At 40.3% G+C, this 22,696-nt stretch overlaps 1 protein-coding gene across 1 annotated transcript in view; it reads left to right on the top strand.

Moving 5' to 3' along the window:
• Positions 1 to 22,696, top strand: part of LOC122478471 (probable cation-transporting ATPase 13A5) — a gene marked incomplete at its 5' end in the record, with an annotated part of 44,896 nt that overhangs the window by 13,968 nt on the left and 8,232 nt on the right. Inside the window, 7 exons of the mRNA XM_043572063.1 lie at positions 1,193 to 1,272; positions 3,414 to 3,456; positions 5,151 to 5,260; positions 8,613 to 8,709; positions 10,690 to 10,762; positions 17,036 to 17,210; positions 19,863 to 20,065. Of these exons, the coding sequence (XP_043427998.1) occupies positions 1,193 to 1,272; positions 3,414 to 3,456; positions 5,151 to 5,260; positions 8,613 to 8,709; positions 10,690 to 10,762; positions 17,036 to 17,210; positions 19,863 to 20,065 (781 nt within the window). The remainder of the gene's footprint in view (positions 1 to 1,192; positions 1,273 to 3,413; positions 3,457 to 5,150; positions 5,261 to 8,612; positions 8,710 to 10,689; positions 10,763 to 17,035; positions 17,211 to 19,862; positions 20,066 to 22,696) is intronic.

The raw sequence follows: 22,696 nt of genomic DNA, 5'->3' as shown, positions 1-22,696 counted from the left end.
AAGTTCCCCAGCCCTACCTGATCCTGCACATGCGCATGACCCCCTCTTCAGAGTCTGAGCTCTGGTACAGCTCTTCACCCCCCCATGGCCAGCCCAATCCCAGTCTGCCTCCTCCTTTCCCTTCCCAGCAGGGAGGACCTCCAAATAGTTCCAAATGTGCTGCCTGTTTTGTGGGTCAGCCTCTCTCTGAAAGCCACCAACTCATGTCAGGTTGAGCTCTATTCCCCTTCCTGTCTGGATTCTTAAATTACAGCAGCAGGAAACAAAGACCCCGTGGTTTATTTTCAAAATCATTTGTTATCTTGTCCTCTGTGTGTCTATTTAAAAATAGTGCTGTGCAGGGTTGTGCTGTCAGTGTGAAGGAGATAAGCTGAGGGCAAGCAACCATCTGTTAGCAGTTTCTTGAAAATTCTGTCACCTTAACAGACAAGACCATTGAATCTAGACCCCAGAGGCTTCTAGAAAGCTCTAGTGCAGTACCTAATTGAGGAGATGGGGAAGCTGAGACTCAGAGAGTTTAGGTCCCTTGTCTAAGCTTTGCCCAGCTAGTGGGACCAGAGCTGAGAATGGACGTTGGTCTCCACTCCTCACCTATCGCTTTTCCTCTATCTATGCTGCAATTGTGGTGATAGTGTTTAGTAGAAAGAACTGTATTTCCTTAAGCATTTTTGTCCCATATACTCTGCTGCTTTTCAGCTATTATTAACTAGAGCTTATCCCATCTCAGAAAAATGGCCAGGAAAAAAGTCATAAAGTTGTGATGGGAGATGAAAGTGAAAGTTAAATATTAAAGCATTGAGTCCCCTTTCTCCCTGTCCTGACATTTGGGCTAATGACACACCACCTATTGCTATATTCAAACAGTGTCTGGGAATGACTTTCAGGGCTGTTCTTTTTTTAAAAAAGTGTCCTTGGGGGCTGCTGGGTGGCTCAGGTGGTTAAGTGTCCAACTCTTGATTTTGGTTCAGGTCATGATCTCGTGGTTCATAAGATCGAGTCCCATGGTGGGTCCGTGCTCACAGCAGAGAGCCTGCTTGGGATTCTCTCTCTCTCTCTCTCTCTCTCTCTCTTCCCTCTCTGACCCTCCCCTGCTCTCTCTCTGTCCCTTTCTCTCTAAATAAATAAACTAAACTTTAAAAATTAAAAATAGTGTTCATCCTAATCTTATTGCAGTAGTTGTTTTTCTCTTTAGATCCTGGTGAATGGAACCATTTTTGCAAGAATGTTTCCTGGGAAGAAATCTAGTCTTATTGAAGAATTTCAGAAATTAAAGTAGGTATTATTGCACGAAAGGAGAGTGTATTCATTATCTATTGCTGCTTAACAAATTAGCCCCACATTTAGTGGCTCAGAGTAACACCACTTATTTTACATTCCAATGGGTCAGAAAGCCATGTGTGCCTAGCTGAGTCTTCCGGCTCAGGCCTCTCACAAGGCTGCAGTTCGGGTGTTAAGCAGGACTGCAGCTACCTCAGTGCTGGAGGAGGAAGGACCCGCCACTGGCCTCCCTCACGTGCTGTTGGCAGGATTTTTTAGTTCCCTGTAGCTGTTGGACAGAAGCCACCTCTGCTCCTTGCTACATGGATCATTTCATAAGCAGCTCATAGTGTGGTAGCTAGCATCCACAAGAGTGAGCAAAAGAGAGACGGAGAGAGATCACCATTTTTTATATCCTCATCTCAGAAGAGACATCCCATCACTTTTTCTGTATTCTGTTTATTAGAGGCACGTCACTGAGTCTGCCCAAACCCAGGGAAGGGCTTTATATAACGTCTTGAACACCAGGAGATGGCAATCATAGAGCCATTTTCGAAGCTGCTTACCCCATACAGCATTCCTTCTGTGGCCCATACAGCATAAATTAAAAAGATCTGCTTGGATGTGGGGAATAGAAAAAACAGGGGCTTATATATCTCAAAATGAGAAAAATGAAGTGTGTGGGTCATCCCCTGGAATTATTTGAGGTTGGTCCATTAGGTGGAATGATAGTCTCACTGTATCTGGCCCTAGCCATGGTTTGGGTATGGAGGCCAAAAAAAAAAAAAAAGTCCTTTTTTTTTTTATCTCCTTCAAAAATATAGATAACCATGTACATCAGAGTGAAATGGTTCTTCTTGAGACCAGTCCTACCTATAATTTTCTGGGAATGTTATAATTTCTGAGCTACATATTTCCAGAAAGTGAAAAGGAAAGAGAGTAGTGAAACTTCAGATAATTACTGACAAGTAGTAGCTAAAATCAGGAGACTGCCTTTCACTATTTTGTGTTGCCAAAACATTCTTAGGGAAGTTTTAAAAAGAATGCCTATCAACTCCCATAATGCCTTGAGGCTGGGTTAGTAGCCAGTGTTTAAGTGACTATTTTACTTACATGGTCATTACATGACAGCAGCCGAAGAAAGTAATTTTACCCATCTCAATGCCTAAGAAATTTTGCCAATTTATATGCTTACTTTTGAAAAGCTATATTCTCTTAAAGAAAACTCAATTCAGGAAAATATGCTGTCTCGGAATGAACTGTCTTCTCGATTTCCCCATCTTATTCCTCCTGACTTTATCACTGACAATGCACATAAGGTTGTCTGAGTTGTCTTCTGAATTCAGGGAGCACTTGAAGATGTAAGATTCTTTGTGTGATATAAAGACTAAATATGTGATTTGAGCCTGAAGAAAAGGACCCACTTCAGCAAATGTACACAGTCATGACATGCGTGTGAGCCCATGAAATGTTTATAAGAATATTTTCGTATATACCTGACAAATATTGGGTTGAATCTTATGAGTTTGTTTTGACCATTTTTGACTTATAAAAATGACTATCTCTTATGTGTCAGCTAATCATAAGGAAACTGTCCAAGAACTTTATTTTTTGCCTGTATTGGTTTTGTTATTACTCTTCTATTCATGCTGTGGTGTTTGCACACCAAACTGGTAGCGATTAGGAGCATATGCTCTCATATCACTCCAGAATGCCTCAAGATTATGTGTATATGCTTTTGGTTCTATCTGTTCAACCATTTCCCAAAGGTTTCTCATCCTAGTGTCTAAATTTCCACTGGCATCAGCCACCAAAAAACACAGATGGATCAGGTTATTCGGTGCATCAGGTGTGGGAAGTGCTGTGATTATGGCTGCACACGCTTAAGCTTAGCCCTGATGGATACAATCATCCAGGACTTGTTTTGAAATGTGTAATCTTCTTGGTGGCCGTCCTTGGCAAAATCACTGTCATTTCCAAATGGTGGAAACAAATACAACAGCCTTATTCCTCTGGGGATATTTCTCTCCAAGTCATTTGCCATGAGCCTGATGCCACGTGTGTTCAACACACACATACATCACGTGTGAGTTGGTTTTGATGAAAATTACCCAAGAGAGGTGTTAAGGCATTGTTTTTTTATCCATCCCCTGCAGTTACTACGTGGGCATGTGCGGAGATGGAGCTAATGACTGTGGGGTGAGTAGAACACATGAGTGGTAAAGGCCGAGTGAAGGAAACGTTTGAAACTGATGGTTTAAAGTGCTGAATTATGAATAAAATCATGTATGCATAACATATCAGTGAAATCGCAGACCAAACTATGTGGCTATGACAAACTATAGACAGACCTAAATTAAATAATTCTCAGCAGATGCTTTCCCATACACAAGAGAAAGCAGTACGTGTTTTAGACTCTGAGTGTTGAAGATATGGTTGAAATAATAGCTCACCTTGAAGATTTATGTGCATAAGCAAATATTTTCAGTACAAAATCTTCAGCACAAAACTGAACGGAATTGCTTTTTATTTCCAAAGCCTACTAGATCCTTAGGATCTGGGTAGTTGTGTTCCTCTCTTTTTAAACTATTTTCGTTTAAGTTCTGAGGAAAATTGTGTTCACACTTAGAGATCTATTATGAATTTTTCTACCTTATGTTTCATGAGAAGACGCTCGTTGTTAGTCTATGATTCAAAACCTAAAATGAGTTTCCCATTCCCATAATTATGTAGAAATTAGAACAAAACAAATAATAAGTGCTAAAAAAGGACATAGTCTCTGCCCCTAATATTCATTATCTAGTGGTGGAAAGAATCATGCATAATATTAACCCAAACAGGGGTTCATGGGTGGCTCTGTTAGTTAAGCATCCGACTTCGGCTCAGGTCATGCTCTTGCAGCTCGTGAGTTCGAGCCCTGTGTCAGGCTCTGTACTAACAGCTCAGAGCCTGGAGACTGCTTTGGATTCTGTGTCTCCCTCTCTCTCTGCCTTTCTCCTGCTCATGCTCTGTCTCCTTCAAAAATAAACATTAAACATATATTAACCCAAGCATAAAACAGATGATCCTAAAATATGTAATAGAGATACAAAATACTAAGAGAGATTAGAGGGAGAAGGAATTATTCTAATGTGTATTGAACATGAATTTAGTATGTGCCAGCCATGGTAAACAGAAGCTTTGCAATTCTACAGAACTACAGAACTACGAAATCTCATTTTATGCTCATACAATTCTTATGGGATTAAAAAATTGACTCTGGCCTCCTTATTGGCCACTGTCTGCTCTATGCTCTCTCTGGGCCATTTCGAGTCTTGCAACAATGAATTAGCCTTTATTTTAGTGAGGCAACACAGGTCCTGGAAGGATGTGTGATAAGTACGATTCGGTCCCTGTCTCCAGTGAAGATGCTGTGAGCCCCGTACTTCGTCCCAACAGTTAACTGGTTGGCTATATCAGGCAGCCTAAGGAAAGGTGGGGATTTGATATTTTTTCCTATCGTTCGTGAAGATGGTCTGCTGAGTGTAAGAACTGTGATGAGGAAGACCTCCACACATACCCATCCAAATGCTATCACCTTTTCAGTAGACTTCTTGAATGATTCCTTCCTTTTGCTTATCACATCTACATCCGCACAAGCAATGCACACACATGCATATGAACGCACGCACCACTCTTTTGCCCCAGGAGCATCGTTTAGCTGGCGCCTCTTTGGTTGATGACTTTCTGGATCTGGAGGGGGATAGTACTCCATGTGGAGGGACAGCATAAACAGACACCCAGGGCTGGAAGTTTACAGGGTTATAAACTCAATAATGTGAAGAATAGCTCATGGTGTTCAAATAGAACGTGGCCCGAGGAGTCATGGGTGTAATGTGGATTTATCCTTCTAGGCTTTGAAAATGGCTCATGCGGGCATTTCGCTGTCAGAGCAGGAGGCATCTGTGGCCTCCCCTTTCACCTCGAAAATAGCCAACATCGCGTGTGTGCCTCATCTCATCAGGTAAGCCACTAGTTCCCTTCCACCCTCATGACCGACGGGCTCATTGTCTGGCTCTGTACAGAATTCAACCACAATTTAAAGTGATAAGTGTCACACAGAGGTATGGGTACAGTGCTATCCAAGCACCAGTTAAGGGGCCATTTGTGCTGCTTGGGAATGCTGGTAAAAACCACAAAAAGTGACCTTTGCCGAGGCTGAAAGGATGAAAGGCTATATTGTATGGACAGTTGAAAGGTAGAGTTGATATTTAAAAACTGATTGCATTTCTTACTTCTCTCCCTTATCTTGTATGTTGGGTGCTTACTGGAACCTTCCTCCTGGGGATTGGGAAGGGTGAGGCAGCATAAAGAAAACACTCCATCACATAGCCTCCCCAGATAATGTTATCTCTCCAAGTTACCAATCAGCAAATATCCAAAATGATCACAAGCAATCTAGGGAAGGGGAAGGAATTAAAGACCATTTATTTTGTCAAGATAGTTCCCTCGCCTCCATTCTGCTCTCATTACTGATTTTCGTCTCTACTCATACTTTAAATGTAGTTAAGAATAAAATGTTAGGTTTTATATTTTGTTCACAAATTGTACTCTTCTGTTGCTCCCTGTAACACTGTGGGGTAACTTTAGGCCATCTTCACAGCCAGTGGTTTGAAAGACATCCCTGAAACTTGAAGTTTATTCCAAAGGGATGAACATGAAGTTCTCCAGCATGTCCCCTGGTGCATCTGTGCATCTGAATGGGCACCTACTAGCAGGAGTTACCTAAAGGTGCTAGGCTTGAAATTCTATGCCTATGTCTGGTTGCATAGCAAATAGACAGCTTGACACATCTCTCTGATCTCGGGGTGCCTGCCCCTGTGTCCTTCCACACCCTCAAACATCAGCAGCTCTCCTGCCTCCAGAGCAGGAGACTCCTCTTCCTAACTCCCATGTTCTCTGCTTCTGAGAACTATCTGGTCCTTAGAGCCCCCAGAACTTCAGAGCAATCTGAACTCTCTCCTTTCTTCATCCATAGCCAAGCAGGCACTATGTTTTACTGGATTGTCTTGGGAGACTGTCTCCAAGTCCTCTCTTTACTCTCTACTGCCTTAAATTTGGTTCCTAGCCAGTGACTACGAAATGAGAGTGCCCAGGACCCTGTCCCTACGTCAATACAACTCATGGAGCTTTTTAAAATATTGTGCTTGGCAATATGGTGGATAAAGGATGAGACAGATTTTGTCCTGGAAGACTCATATTCCAGTAAAGGTACAGAGAGATAGAAATATAATCACAAAACAGAGAATCATCTGCCTGATCAGTGAGAAGTGCTCAACAAATTAGTTTTAAAAAAATTAATGCTCAAACAATATGGTAATTGTTCCAGTAGTTCCGATTGGTAACTCAAGCCAGGAGGGAAGGTTTCAGGAGGGGAACTGGGACTTGAAGGATGGATAGGAAGTACGTAAACGGGAAGGAGGTGGGAGAACATTCCAAGTGGGAGAAGTGGAGAGCCACATTTAGAAATGGGATTTTAACTGGAGAGTGTAGAGCCCAGTAGCCCAGGCTTCTCAGCCCCCTTAAGCCTCCTGTTGGGAGGCTTCTCAGGTGGGAGTTATGGAGGGTAAGCTGGAGCAACAGGTGTGGAGGGAGTTTAAACTCTTGGATGGTTGCACAAGTGCCTATTTGATCCATCTGAGAGGCAGTGCAATTTGAACTTCAGATGCTGTCTCACACACATGGCCCAATTCATTTGTGAATGGAATGCAGTGTTTTAAGATACACATCATGGTGTAAAATTTCTCTAGTGGCAGATGGTTTAGTAAGACTCAAGGTAGAAGCTCTTTGCTTTTTTATTTCCTAGATTCATAAAAATTAGATATGGTTCAGCTCTGTTAGGCCCATTTTACCCTTGCTATCCTTGATGTATGCTTATTTCTGAGAAAACATCTTCCAGAGGCGTAGCGAGGTACAGTTTTAAATGCATAGAGCCACAAGTTTTCATTTGTATCTTTTGAAACATGACTGACTTGCTGCTAGAGTGGAAGCCTTTTAGGATAAGGACTGCACCTTATTCATTTCTGTATTATTGTGCCCAGCACTAAGCTGGACACAACAGAGCACTGGAGGAATGTTTGTAGGCTGCATAAATAAATGAATTGGCTTCTTAAAATTCATAATTATAGGAGTAATTTTGGAGACCCATACTTTATTTAGAATGGCTTCTTGAGCCCTTCACAAAAGGAGAAAAAGGATGAAACCACAAAGTTTATGTCAGAAAACGGTCTAGGCTTCACATGCCTGACCCACTCTCAGCTTGTCTGCTGCTGCACCCTCTGTGCTGAAAACAAATGTTAGTGCCTCACAGCCTGGTGGAGGACATCTGCCCAACGCATCCTGGCCCATCCCTCCCAAACATTCTCATCCTGCCTGAGCCCAGGTGGTTATTAGTTTGTCTTTTAAGGTTTTCCTTCTCGAGTCCCCATTTCATTGACAAAGGCTTCAAGTAGCACTAATGCCCATGTCAATGTGGGGTGGTGGTGGTGGTTGTGGTGGTGACATGGGTTGCCCCCCCATGTGAATTCGCTTCTGCTTTGATGAGAGCAGGCTGCAGGAGGGGTTTTTTTGCCAAGTTCACCATCCCTCCATCACGTGTTCCTGCCTTGTGTTGTTGTCTTCTTTGGCCTGTCATAACCCACCACCACACCAAGCCTCAGTTAAGGGAATAGCAGCCAAACAGGATTTTTCAAGGTGGGGTGGATATTTACTTTTTAACCTGCGGTTTTTACTGTTGTCTTTATGTCTTTTGAAGGGCACACCAGCTCAGATTATTACCATGGGTTCTCTCTGGAGTATGGAAACCAACAAAAGCCAATTCATCTCACATATTGGAGTCACACCCGTACTTCCTAACATGCAAAAGCACCTGTCCTTTAGCTTAATGTCTCCATGGGACTCCAAAACATACAGACTTCAGTTCTCAGAAGCCTGTTGTTAGGATGTAAAGAGTCACAGCTGAGTGAATGCTTGACATTTTGTATCTCATCATAATGTCATGTGTTTGTAATATATGTGTTAATCTTTTGAATTCACTGAAAATAAAGACTGTGCCTGATTCATTTATATCCTCCATGACTCTTAGCACAATGCTGGTACCTTATAAGCCCTAAATAAAAGTGAGTCAATGAGTGAGGTCATGATAGAAGCTGAAAATGAATGAACAGATGAGTGTTTCAACAAATAATTGAGACGATGACTCATTGATTAAGTGAATGTATATCAACAAGCTATTAAATTTGAACTCCCTTTGAAATATAAAAGACTGGGAGATGTATATTATGCATAACCAGTTATTTTTATCTTTTCTTAAACAGAGAAGGCCGAGCTGCTCTGGTTTCATCCTTTGGGGTATTTAAATACTTGACCATGTATGGCATAATCCAATTTATTGGTGCATCACTGCTCTATTGGGTATGAACCAAAATAATTTCTTCCCAGTTTTAATTGCATTTACATACTTGGTTTGTACTTGGGGGTGTGGGTCCTACACAGGATTTAATGTTTTATAAATAAATGACATTTCTCAAAACAGATGTCTGCAAACTTGGGAACTTGGCATAACTGCACACACAGCATGGAGCTAGAAATAAGTAGCTAGAGATCAGTTTTCTAGCAGTGCTGTTTTCTTCTAGATAACCTAAGATACTTGACCTCTTCAAGCATTTAGTTCTCCACTTGGAGTATGAAGAGAACTTCAGAACAGCTTAAATACAACTCAACAAGAAGCCAGTCTCCAACTATGGGCAAAAGACTAAGAAGAGATAAAAAGAAAGAGAAGTTCTGGAATTTGACCTTAAAGGGCTCAAAAACTAGAAAAACTCACATATTGGAGCTTTACTTCTGAAGTCACGCAGAAGTTAGACACATAGACATGTCATTAGTAAAGGATTAGCATTTAAAAATTTAAAAAAAAGACTTGCAATTAAATGATAAAAATAATCACTTACAAATAATCACTTACAAATTAAATAGCTATATGGAAGAGATATGTATAAGTTGAAAATCATTATTTCAGTCATAACTTGCTCTACAGTAAAATGATCCAACAGACTCAGGGAGTGCTTCAGAGAGCATTTATTACTATACTGCTTTCCTGGGATATTTGAGACATGAATGAGGACCACAGGTCTCTAGCATCTGGTGGGCTATCATGCACAAGAAGCACACACAGAGGGCTAAGGGGCAGCCAGGTGGGTAGAAACAGAAACTGGACTGGGAGTCAGAAAACCTAGATTCAAATTCTGCCTTTATCACTAAGAACATACTAGATCTTGCCCTTGGCCAAGCCTTTATATGCCTCTGGGAGGTCAGGCTGGCAGATCCCCATAGTTCTATGAAAACGGCTTCCGGAACAAATACTGAAGCTGCCTGTGAAAATTCCTCCCTGTTTCATGTCACCCTGCCTATATGTAACTGCACCATTCTGAGGGGGAAAGAAGAGGAAGGATGTGAGAAAGAAATGTAAAGAGGACAGAGAATTAGAGGATGAGAACCATTGGGAACCCATTTAAGGAGGATGAAGAATCATTTGTATCTTCTTAAAAATCTGAAATATTTCTCAGTTCAAAGTCTTCACACACAGAATTGGAATGATAGTCTAGCCTGAAGCCATTCATTCTGATGGTTTAGACCCAGAAAAGAGTGTCCCCCAGAGACCTTAAATTAGAAACTTCAGGGCCTTGGGTTCACACTCTAAAAATCCAGAAATATTTCTCATTTGCATAAATCTGGTTTATAATGGCTCAGACCACGTTATAAGTTAGTGCTCAGTCAGCAGCTATGAAGCACATAAACAGACCTGGCTGCAAAAGGTATTACAAGGCAAATTTCTGGAGGTTATATGCTGACTTTTATATATGACTCCATAAATGTAAACTTCAAACAACTACTGTGTCTACACAGACCTTAGAAAGTCAAGCATACCAGACTGAAGTCTGTAATGGGCTTCCTTGGGAATAGTGGCAGTTGTTCAGTTTGTAAAAGTGAATGGACCCCAAGAGAACTATTTGTGAACTCAATCCATGGATAGGATGGATAGGAACACTTGTTGGATTTCAAATGTTTAAGCTTAAAGTTCCCAGCAGGTATCTTATGTCGAGAATTCAAATGTCCAGGCTGAGACTACAGCTGTCAGAATACTGTGGCCAAAGCCCGGGTGTTTCCCAATGGACTGACTGTTGTTGCTAACATGGAATTAAGTTAAACACTGGGAAAATAGTGATCTGGCTTCATTATCTACCATGAGATGCTAAAGATCATAGGTAAGTTACTTTCAAGGAGGAGAGAAAAATAACAGTTGCTTCCTGGTTACGTTCAGAAAGAGAGTTGGCAATAATAAAAATGCTACAATGGCAGAAGCAACATTTATATTTACTTTTATTTCCTTTCCAGCAGCTACAGCTCTTTGGGAATTACCAGTATCTCATGCAAGACGTAGCCATTACCTTGATGGTCTGTTTAACAAGTAAGTACTTCAGCAAAATAAACAGCATTATTTGTATTTATTTACCCATGACATTCTAGAAATGCTCATACAAATAAACGCTTTTGAGAAAGATACACCTTTACTACTGAAACCACTGTACTTGTGAATTTTTTGAAAGAGGTGTTGGCAGTAAGTGGAGGCTTGAAGTCCTGAGATTTGGCACTAAAACATCCTGATAGGAAATAAGTCTTAGCTTCATAAAATGGTCAATGTATTCTGAGTTCCTTGTAGGTTTGTGTCTTGTACATAGAAAATTGTACAAGAAACCTAGAAAGGGAAATGTTTAAAACCCAAAGGTCACTTTCCATTATTCAGCTATGTTTCACATTGACATGAAACCAGATTTTTGCTAGGTCTTTGACATGTTGAGAACAAATGCGAGCATTTAACTCTAGAAATTCTCTCAAAAGCAAGGTGTGACTCACAGCAGCTACTGCTCATTTCCTTCCTTTGCGATGACACTGCGATAAAGTATTTCTTATCCAAGAACTCAGGGCTTCATACTAACTCTTAATAAGGGAGTAAGGAGAGTGCCTCAACAGAGAGCAAAGAAAAAGAATGACATAGTCATCTCTTTTTCCTTGTTCAACAATGGGACTGTTATGAAAACAGATAAAAAAAAATCAGACAATGCAGGATATCAATAACCTTGAGAATTTCATGTAGCATCTTAAAACATGAAACAGATACATCAACCCTGTGGCAAAATTTACCAGTGTCAGAAGCATAAGTGACATCAATTTCGATTCTTAGGGTGGAAATGTGTATTTTTAGTCCATTAGCCTATTTTTCTGTGCATTATTAATAGTCACATGACTGGAACATTTTGAGTCAATGATATTGCCTTTACAATGTTGGCTATTTTTAAGCACTTTGTATGATTTACTTGTGAACATGGTCGATGATGCTAAAAGAAGAAGAAAAGAAGGAAAAAAAAACCACCAGGAACTTCCAGGAGCTAAGCTAGCAGCAGTAGCACAAAGGTGAAGGCTATGGCTATTTGCCACCACTCCCTATCTCTGAGAACTTTGGCAAATTATTTATGAAATAATTTTCTGACATGAAATGTTCTCATATGGTTGTGAGGATCAGACAAAACAATGCATGTGAAGGGTACAACACAGTGTGTCACACACTGTAAGCACTCACAGCAAGATGAATACCTCCCTGCACATAATCTCTTTTTCTTCTTTTGAAATAACTGGCTAACTCAGTGAGCCCTTGAACAGAGTTAGAATGCATACAGCTAGGCTGATTGATTCAAAATCCAAAAACGTGGGTAGTAGTGTTTGTGTTTTTCTCCTCTGCCTTCAAACGCTATTGTTTTTCCATCACTGCAAGCCCAATCATCCCACGGGCACATCACTTCCTGGTCAATATCAGGTATTAAAATGATTCATCTTCAGACATCAAAGTCTAGGTATCGTAAATGAACATTTCGTGTTTGCATCCAGGTCAAACTTTTTCTTCCTCTAGATCAAACCTGACCTTGAAGCAAGCAGTGGGAGAGAAGGCCATACTCTCTACTTTCCTTGGGCCCCTTGCTCAGGGAACCTTGGAACAACAAAAGCAAGTGGCCCTTTATACACTTGGGGGTATTGTAGTTTTGTCCTGTCAAGTACCCTCTAATGTGGCAGGCATCTAAACTTCAGGCAATTGGTATGGGATCACTGGTGAGTTTGGGGGTTTTTCAGATTCCTGTGAATTGCTCTGGACTAGACTCCTTCCTGACATGGGTGGTATTCTCTCCCTCTGACTCCCCAGGATTCCTTTCAACAATTGCCTGCTGGTGGTAAATACCACGAAGACTGTTTCTACTGATTGGCTATTGAATCTCCATAACCTTTCTGTTTGTCTTTGCACAGCTAATTAGCTGTGTCTCATTTGCAAATATTTTGGAGAGAAAATTCATTGACCTAACTTGAGTAAGATGTCTACCTTAAGCCAGTCATTTCTGTGAATGAAAATGAGGTCATGTAATTTGGCTCCATTTAGGCCAACCATTTCAGCATGTGGAAGGAGGTACTGTCCAGAGAAAAAGGCTGTAGGAGGGACTCCATCCATTATGTAAATGCATCTCTTACATAAATTCCAACATTTCTTCAAAGATTCCTAAATTTTTTTTTTTTTTTGGTTCTTGGTCCCATTAGAGAATATCATGGAACACAGATCTTTTCACCTTAAAAGCCTCATGAGGCACATTCAAAATCTTGCATGTGGTTCAGGTGCGTTCAGAAGGCTCTGGAAATTTGAGTTACACGCTTGAAATGTCCATAATATAAAGCAAGCCACCTGTTTAGGAGAATCACGCCCACATTATATCCAAATAATGCTGAAAAATTATGAGTATCCCTTGAAAATAAAAATTTGAAACTGCTAGGTTCTCCCACATAGCAGGCCCTATACTAATTTCAGTAAGGGACAGGAAATGGTATGAGACTAGATTTCCTCCCTCAACGAGCTCACAGTCTGCTGAGTGCATGTGTTAATGACTAGATTTAATGTGGGACATCCTCACTACAGGGCAGCAAAATGAGAAGAGATACTGATTAATTCTGAATAAAATATAACACTTCACAAGCTTACATTTCTCTCCATGCAACATGATTGCATATATCATCATCATTTTGAAGAAACCTGGGCAATTCAGAAAAGTTTTTTATCCTTTTTGATTCATGAAATCCACACTACTGTAATATGCTTTAGAGCAGAGAATGGGGGCTTCACAGGCTTAAGTTTATTTTACCACCCTGTTGCTCACAAACTATGGGTCTTTATATAAGGGGGCCCTACTTCTCTGAAGCTGTTTCTTCACCTGTAAAATAGAGATGAGATACCTATTTTGCATTGATATTTAAAGAAATAACGTTTAGAGGCGCCTGGGTGGCTCAGTCAGTTGAGCGTCCGACTCTCAATTTCAGTTCAGGTCATGATGTCACAGTTTGTGGGTTCGAGCCCAGCATCGGGCTCCTCGCTGACAGTGCAGAGCCTGCTTGGGATTCTCAGTCTCCCTCTCTCTTTGCCTGCGCCCGCATTGGCTCTCTGTCCCCCTCTCTCAAATTAAATAAACATTAAGAAAAATTAAAAAAAAAAATGATGTGTATAAGACACTTAGCATAGGGTCTGGAACATAGTAGGGGCCCTTAAACGCTAGTCGTTAATTTTACACTCAGATATACACATTCTCTATCAGAAATTATAAGGATTTTTAATATGGGAAAAGTTAAAATATACTTTATGTTAGGACTCTATCAATCAGCTATTACCACATTACTACTGTATAACAAACTTCTCCCCAAAGCCTGGTGGCTTACAATATCATTGCTCTGTAGATAGACTGTCAGTCATCTGGTCTATGTCAGCTGAATCTGATCCGTTTTAGGAGGTAGGTCAGTTGGTCTTGCCCCAGGTTAGGGGTTTCATTCAAGTCAGCTCCACAGTTTTAATTCTGGAGCCAGGCTGGCCTAACAAACCTGAGCATGATCAGAGTGAGCACTGCCAAGCAAGCAGGCCTCAAACCTCTGCTAACATTTCTTCAGTCAGAGAAAATCACAATGCAAAACCAAAATTAAAGGGTGGTAAAGTGCACTCTACCACAGTGAGGCCAATAATTCAATCTAGCACAGTCTCTGTAAAGAAAAGTCAGAAGCTCAGAGAGCATCTGAGAAAGAGAGTACCGGAGAGCAGAATACACAGAGATGCAATTAGACTTCTCTCCATTATCCACAGCCTACTTAGTCATTTGGTGTTCATCTTCTTCCTTGAGTGCAGGAACGTGGGAAGAACTAGAAACACTGTAGCCTCTCTGCCTTCTGTGGCCCCAGGGCACAGTCTCCTTGCATTGACCACAGACCACATGGCGCCCCTTCCTTGCGTGCCATGCAATGACTTCTCACACAAACCATCCAGAGTGAGCCCAGACTTTACAACTGAAGGACACAGCCTCCAAAAGACTGCCCTTTTTTAGACCTCAGCCATAAGTTTGGGGGTCCCCATGACACCCACAAGTCTGATTAGCTGGCTGCAAAATTGGGGGGTTCTTCTTCTCCCCATAGGTTCAGTGGATCATATAAACCACTCAAAGAATTCAGGGAAGTGCTATACATATGATTCCAGTTTTATTATCGCAAAGGGATACAAATCAGAACGAGCCAAAGGGAGAGTGAGGTCTGGTGGGAGGATCCCCACACATCCATTGTCCTCTTTCTGGGGTGTCAGTTTGCCTTATTCTCCTGGCATATCAATGTGTGACAATATGCAGAGGATTGCCATACAAGGAAATCCACCTGAACCTTGGTGTCTAGAGTTTTTATTGGGGTTTCGTTATTTAGACATGATTGGTGGAATCATTTGCCATGAAGTTGATCTCAATCTTTTTATTTTTCAAATTTCTTTTTTTTTTTGAGTTTTATTTTTGAGAGAGAGAGAGAGGGCAAGCAGAGGAAGGACGGAGAAAGAGGGGAGAGAGAATCCCAAGAAGGCTCTGCACTGCCAGCACAGAGCCTGATGTGGGGCTTGAACTCATGAACCACGAGATCAAGACCGGAGCTAAAGTCAAGAGTCGGATGCTTAAACCAGCCGAGCCATCCAGGTGCCCCAAGTTGATCTCAACCTTTGGTGTCATGGCATCTATATGCTGGATTATCATTTTATCACCAACTTTCTTTATGCCTGCCATCTGTCATCTTATTTGCATAAACCATCATTGCTATCATGAATAAAGACACTCCTATCAACTTAGGAAATCCCAACAACTTAGAGGATACATCCCAGGAACTGGGAATAAAAGCCAACCAAATTCTTTATTACAACCTGTCTTTGTCTTCCATTAGACTTCAAGTTCTTTGGGGCAGATGAGATGACCTCCTCATCTGTGCATACTTCACACCTTGCAGCTTAGCACTGTCCCAGGGAAATATTGATTAAATTGGTGAAGGTAAAGCCTTAGGTGCACCTGGGTGGCTCATTCAGTTAAACCTCTGGCTCAGGTCGTGGTCTCGCGGTTTGTGAGTTCAAGACCTGCATCAGTCTTCATGCTGACAGTGCGGAACTTGCTTCGGATTCTCTCTCCCCCTCACTGCCCCTTCCGTGCTCACTCTGTCTCCAAATGAATAAATAAATAAATAAACTTAAGCAAAAAAAAAAGGTTAGTCAGATAGTCATAGAACTTTAGAGTAAGAGTTGGAAGAGACTTTGGAGATCATTTAGATATTCTAACACATTCATTTTATACATGAGAAAAATGAAGTACCAGAGGGTTCAGGTTATTACCCAAGAACCCACTGAGCAAACTGAAGACCTACTTTAGAGTTTTATCATCCCAGACTGGACACTTGCTCCTACCACCCTACCCCTTCATTCATGAACAAAACCTCAGCATACACACTCTTTCTTCCTTACATCAAAGAAACCAATGATTTGCTATGAAAAACGAAAAGGTATCAGCTATGAAGACAAGAAGTGAAACACGACTCATGTGTAAACCTTTGATGTAGTGTATCTAATTCCTGACTTTTCCATGCTTCTTCCCTGCACTACCCTAAGAAGTAAAGTACATTCCATTTTCAATAGCTTGTTAGAGCATAAGGCTCCTAAGAAGGATGCAGTCTGTTGTTTTTTGTTCTGTTTAATCTCTGCCTATCGCCTATCATTTAAATTAAGAAAATTACATAAACTCTAGGATCAAACCTATAATATATTTTAATACTCTCATCTGGAAGCAAGACTGTTTTGAGTTATTTTTCCTAACCAAGCTTAATAAAATCTAGCAGTTCTCCCTTTACACACTTATCCAGCAGGAGACAGAACACACCTCTAGCATCTATCCTGGTACAATGAAGTAATCTAGCCTGATGATTCTTACTCTCCTTATCTTAAACTCTCTGCCTTCCTACCAGCACTGAGAGATCATAGTACTGCTTATCCATGTGGAAGGCCACCTATTTTACACACCTTTCCTGGTCGTCTTGTGAAGAAAATACATGCACCATGAAATATGGTAAATGTATTATTTATAGAGCTTTTAAACCTATTACTTTTTGTTTCTGAAGGTGAAACAAAAGCATGGAAGAGGGAAAGGCTGGTAGCATTGGATATACACCAATGCTTATATACATGTACTTCCCTAGATGTAAACCTTGAGTTCATGTTTGCTGAATCTGAATCCTAACGGAAGTCTCAAGATAACAGGCATTTCAATCTTCTATTGTCAATAATGAAACCGTAATAGAGGAAAATACATTTGTCTTTCAGTGAGTTCAACTCATGCCTACTCCAAACTGGCTCCTTACCGACCGGCAGGACAGCTCCTCTCTCCCCCTTTGTTGCTCTCAGTCTTTTTGAACACCTGTTTCACCTGCATTGTGCAAATCTGTGCATTTCTCTATGTGAAGCAGCAGCCCTGGTATTGTGAGGTCTACAGATACAGGTAAAGTTCAGTTTTTTTAGTTTTCCTTTCTGAAGGTTATACAATGAGTGCTCAATGTCACTGTACAACTTGGTTGAACATAACCCTAAATTTTTAATTAACAACAGTTGTGTCTCCGGGGTTCTATGCTACCAGTGTCAGGATAGAACACCAAACACAGTTAATAGGTGGAGTCCTGGGGTGAGCCATGTCATGGGGAGGGGGGAGATCTTCACATTGGTTGTTAATGTGTAGACTAAATGTGTTTACTAAATGAATGCATTCATTCCCTGGTGGTTTGGATATCCTATAGACCAGAGGTCAGCAAACGTTTCTTACAAAGGGCTAGACAATAAATACTTTAGGCTCTGTGGACTAGACAGTGTCTGCTGCAATTACTCAGTACTACTATTGTAGTGAAACGCAGACAGAGACAATAAAAAGTAGGTGTGACTATGTTCCAATAAAACTTTATTTACAAAAAGAGGTGTTGAGTTGGATTTGGCCTTATGGAATTAGTCAGCTGGCCCCTGATTTACAAGAGAGATTGGCTTAAATTAGCTTGAGTTTTTCAAAAGAATGTTAAAATTAAAATGTTTGTTGATGGTATCATTGTTCTCATTGCTTTGAACACTAGACTCGGGGCAAATCTTTTACCACCCCGGGTTTTAATTTCTGTAAGGATAAATTAAGGGTAAAATGTGGGGAACTATACCATAGGTATTCAAACTATTTTCTTCTGAAAAGGCCTGCCTGACCTCCAAAAGGAAAGGCAGAAAAGGGGCTGCTCTTTTTGAGGTAAGGCTTGGATAAACTCCCCTTCACAGACTCCATGATGCTCCTGAGGCACCAGAGCCCCAGCAACCAGTGAAAGATTGAAAACTACTGAATGATGTCTAAGATTGCCATTTATACCCTAAATTCAGCAATTCAAGTATTATTGTTTGGAGTAGAGAATTCATTTTTGTCTCAAAAGCAGATTTTTCTCCTCATTGGAAGGCATATATTCAGATACGTAAAATTCTGAATCTGGGAGACAAGTAGGGATAGCTAAATGGATGATGGCTAGGTAGTCCTGCCTTTATCACTAACCATGCAACACTAGACCTTAACTTTCTTATCTGCAATGTAAGTATAACAGATTAAATATATTTTTGTGTTAAACTCTATAATTCAGGCCTTCTGGTTTATCTGTCCCCTTTGTGCAAAAACATTTTGTGACTACTGATTATTTGTTTCATTAATGTACTCAGCAAACATTAATTGAACATCTACCATATGCCAAACATATTGCGGGACCCTAGGGAACCAAAGATATTAAGACTTAAGGCTAGGGGCCCCTGGGTGTCGCGGTCGGTTAAGCGTCCGACTTCAACCAGGTCACGATCTCGCGGTCCGTGAGTTCGAGCCCTGCATCCGGCTCTGGGCTGATGGCTCGGAGCCTGGAGCCTGTTTCCGATTCTGTGTCTCCCTCTCTCTCTGCCTCTCGCCCGTTCATGCTCTGTCTCTCTCTGTCCCAAAAATAAATAAACGTTGAAAAAAAAATTTAAAATAAAAAAAAAGACTTAAGTCTATTTATTGGGAACTAATTTCATCTATAAACAGTTACAAGAGTAAAAAGTTTCAAGCTGAACAAGAAAGCTGATACAAACTAATTTGCGAGTTTGGAGATTAAAAAAAAGAAATATTGCGAATAGATCAATCTGGACTGGGAAGGCTCATCTTTTAAACAAATGTTTTTCTGAGCAATTATTCTGTGGCATTTCTGTGCTAGGTGTTAAAGCACTGTAAATTGGGGTAAAATCACAACAAAGTAAACCCAAAAGAGAAATTCCATATTCAAGGAACTCTCATCCCAGGGGTGGAAAATAAAAACATGTGAATGAATAATTGCAGAACAATGAGCTAAATACAGCACTAGAAGCAAGAACAGAGAGCAGTAGGCAAACTTTCCAGTGAACTAAAGACAACAGAGGGATGGAGACGGAATAGAGTATTCGACCCAGGCGTGTGCAAACCGTAGTACTTGGGGAACAGAAAAATTTCCTATGTGTTTGGAGTATAAGGAGCAGAGAAGGGCTGGCAAAAGATAAGGGCAGGAAGCCAGATTCGAAGATTTCTGGGCTTGCCTAAGTTGGCATTTAATTTATTAGCAAACTAGAGCCACTGACGCTCAGAAACAGGAGAGGGTCATTCTTGGATCCTCAGGAAGAGAGTGATATGGAGCAGGCAGATTCATACTCAGGACCTAAGGTTATATTAGTCCTCAGAAGAGAAAACCACACATACATACTCTCTCTCTCTCTCTCACACACACACACACACACACGTGCCCACCACAACACTCCCCCAACACGCACGAATGCACACACATGGGCAGCCATGGTTCATTTGTTCTGAACTGAAAGGGATTTCATAGAAAATTATCATCCAAGCCCTTTCAACACAAATCACTTGTTCTAAATGGTATGATAGACAAAGAATAATTTTGACTTGTTCTATTTGTTATTTCTGCTTTGTCATTGCAAGAGGTGAACAAAATATGTCTTGATAGTTACTGGCTGGGACAATCTGAAAGCTGAGACCCCATGGCAGTGATAAATTTTTTTGTTTTCCTGCCACCTGGATAAAAATAGAATAGAAAATCCCATAAATGTTGGCATTCTCTTGTAGTAAGTGCTTTCTGGACAACCAAAGTAATTTCTCAATGAATATGAGTTTGGAGAGAAATGGGACTGAAAATGCAACGCTGATTCCTGGTTCAGTTTTAAGTTTTGAGAGTACCACACTGTGGCCCCTCACCACCATCAACTGTATCACAGCAGCGTTTATCTTCTCTAAGGGAAAGCCATTTCGAAAACCCATCTACACAAACTGTGAGTATATGAAGTTTAATTTTCCTTCCATTTCCCCACCCTCCCCAGAGTTGCAGTTCAGTGGTAAAGTGATGGCTGGAACTCTGGACTGCAATATCTACAAATGGTTGTATAATGCTTTTGTGACTTGCTCTCATTCTTACAAGCTCTCCCTCTAGTTATTCACCATTTTTTTTTGTTATTTTCTTTCACTTTCTGTATTTTCTCAGCTTTATCTTGCAATTAAAAAAGAGGGGCGCCTGGGTGGCTCAGTAGGTTAAGCGTCTGACTTCGGCTCAGGTCATCTTGCAGGTCCTGAGTTTGAGCCCCACATCAGGCTCTGTGCTGACAGCTCAGAGCCTGGCGTCTGTTTCAGATTCTGTGTCTCCCTTTCTTTCTGCCCCTCCCCCACTTGCACTTTGTCTCTCTCTCCCAAAAATAAATACACTTTAAAAAAATTTTTTTAAATGTATTTCCATTAAAAAAATTTTTTTTTTAATGGAGTATTGAAGGATAATTTTCATGAGTGGTAGAAACCTGGGCAGGAAACTCCTTATGTGCAGATACACACATGCATTATTAAATAGTTACGAGTCCTGTCCTGTTGTGAGTCATCAAGAATGATTGTGAGTATATATCCTGATACTTTGTAAAAGACTTTTCTAACCATTCAGATACAACCTGACCTCTTTGTAGCTTCACAACATTGGGCAAGTTACTTTAATCTGTGCATTTCTTGAATCACCAGTGAGGATGAACACATTTTCATGATTTTAGCCATCTCTTCTTCTCTGAATTGCCTACATACATTTTTATCCATTCTTTTCCAACATGGTCACTCTTCTATGTCTTATTTATTTGTATGAGTTTATTCCTTTGTGATTTTCTTCCCATCGCCCTTAGGCACAGAGAGGTTTTTCCCATGGCAAAATCAGGTAGATTAGCATTTCCTTGTTTTTTAAATTTCTTTTAATGCTTTTTAAATCTAATGTTAATTTCGTCATACAGTTTGAAGTAGAGATCCAACTACTTTACCTAACTAGTCGCTCGTTTTCCCAGCAGAATTTATTACTTAATATTTCTTTTCATCATTTATTTCTCAACTGATTATATGCCACCTTTATCATACCTACATATTCATGTATATTTATGGCTTCATTATATACATAATTTATATTACGTGAGTTTATATATTTGTTATATATTTACTTATTAATTTATATACAATTAATTAGTTCCTAGACTATCTTTTCTGTCTCATTAACATGCCAGCTTATTCTTGGTCTATCACTACACTTTAAAAATTATAGTTTCATTTATTTAGCAACAGTTTTATAAGTTTTAATAATCAGTTAGATTGATGTATCTTCATTACTCCTCGGTTTTCAAACATTTTTTACTTCTCTTTCTTGTTCATCTTTCCATATAAACTCTAGAATAAATTTTAAGGCTTTTTAAAAAATCCTTTTTGAATTTTGATACTTTGGGGAAATTGTAATGTTTACACAATTAAGTCCTCAGTTTTAAAGACATACTATATTATGCTTCTCCATTTGTTCATTATTTAAAACATTTTTTTTGGGGGGCGCCTGTGTGGCTCAGTCGGTTAAGCGGCCGACTTCAGCTCAGGTCACGATCTCGCGGTCTGTGAGTTTGGGCCCCACATCGGGCTCTGGGTTGATGGCTCAGGGCCTGATGCCTGCATCCGATTCTGTGTCTCCCTCTCTCTCTGCCCCTCCCCTGTTCATGCTCTGTCTGTCTCAAAAATAAATAAAAGTTAAAAAAAATTTTTTTTAAAAATAAAAAAAAAAAAATTCTTTAATGTTTGTTTTTGAGAGAGAAGGGGGCAGGGCAAAGAGAAAGCCAAAGCAGGCTCCAGGCTCTGTGCTGTCATCCCAAACCCCTGGATGGGGCTTGAACTCAGGAACTGTGAGATCATGACCTGAGCTGAAGTCGGAAACTGAACCAACTAAGCCACCCAGGCCCCCCAAATTTTACAGCTTTTTGATATCTGCATTTCCTGTTGGATGGATTTTGTGTGTGTGGGTAGTGTTTTGTTAGGTTTATTGTTAGGCTTGAAAACTCTGACTTTTTCTTTCCTGGGGAAAAAAAAACTTTATAGATGTAAATGGTCTATTCTTGACAATTTGCAAGAACCCAGTAAAATAATCTGGCTTTATATCTTTCCTTTGAAAGAACTGTTTTTTTTTTAAAGGACTAATTTGATACACTCTTTCTATTATTTTATTTTATTTTATTTTATTTTATTTTATTGTTTTAATGTTTACTTTTGAGAGAGAGACAAAGTGTGAGTGGGGGAGGAACAGAGAGGGAGACACAGAATGCAAAGCAGGCTCCAGGCTCTGAGCTGTCTGCACAGAGCCTCACAGGGAGCTCAAACTCAGGGGCTGCAAGATCATGACCTGAGTTAAAGTCGGACAGTTAGCTGATTGACCCACCCAGGTGCCCCAAATTATCTTGTTTTTAAACTGTTTTCACATAACAAGTTTTCCCCCAGATATTTCTAGTTCATTGAAATTATTGCGTCTCAGCATAAGATTTTGAGTCGTATGTTCTTATGTTATTGCCTTTTATAACGCTTTTAATATTCTCATCCTGTATGTGCTACCTTTCATATATTCTTACAAGAAC

Source organism: Prionailurus bengalensis, unplaced genomic scaffold (assembly GCF_016509475.1).
Source record: "Prionailurus bengalensis isolate Pbe53 unplaced genomic scaffold, Fcat_Pben_1.1_paternal_pri Un_scaffold_70, whole genome shotgun sequence".
NCBI classification, from domain to species: Eukaryota; Metazoa; Chordata; class Mammalia; order Carnivora; family Felidae; genus Prionailurus; species Prionailurus bengalensis.
This window is presented reverse-complemented; position numbering and strand designations above follow the sequence as displayed.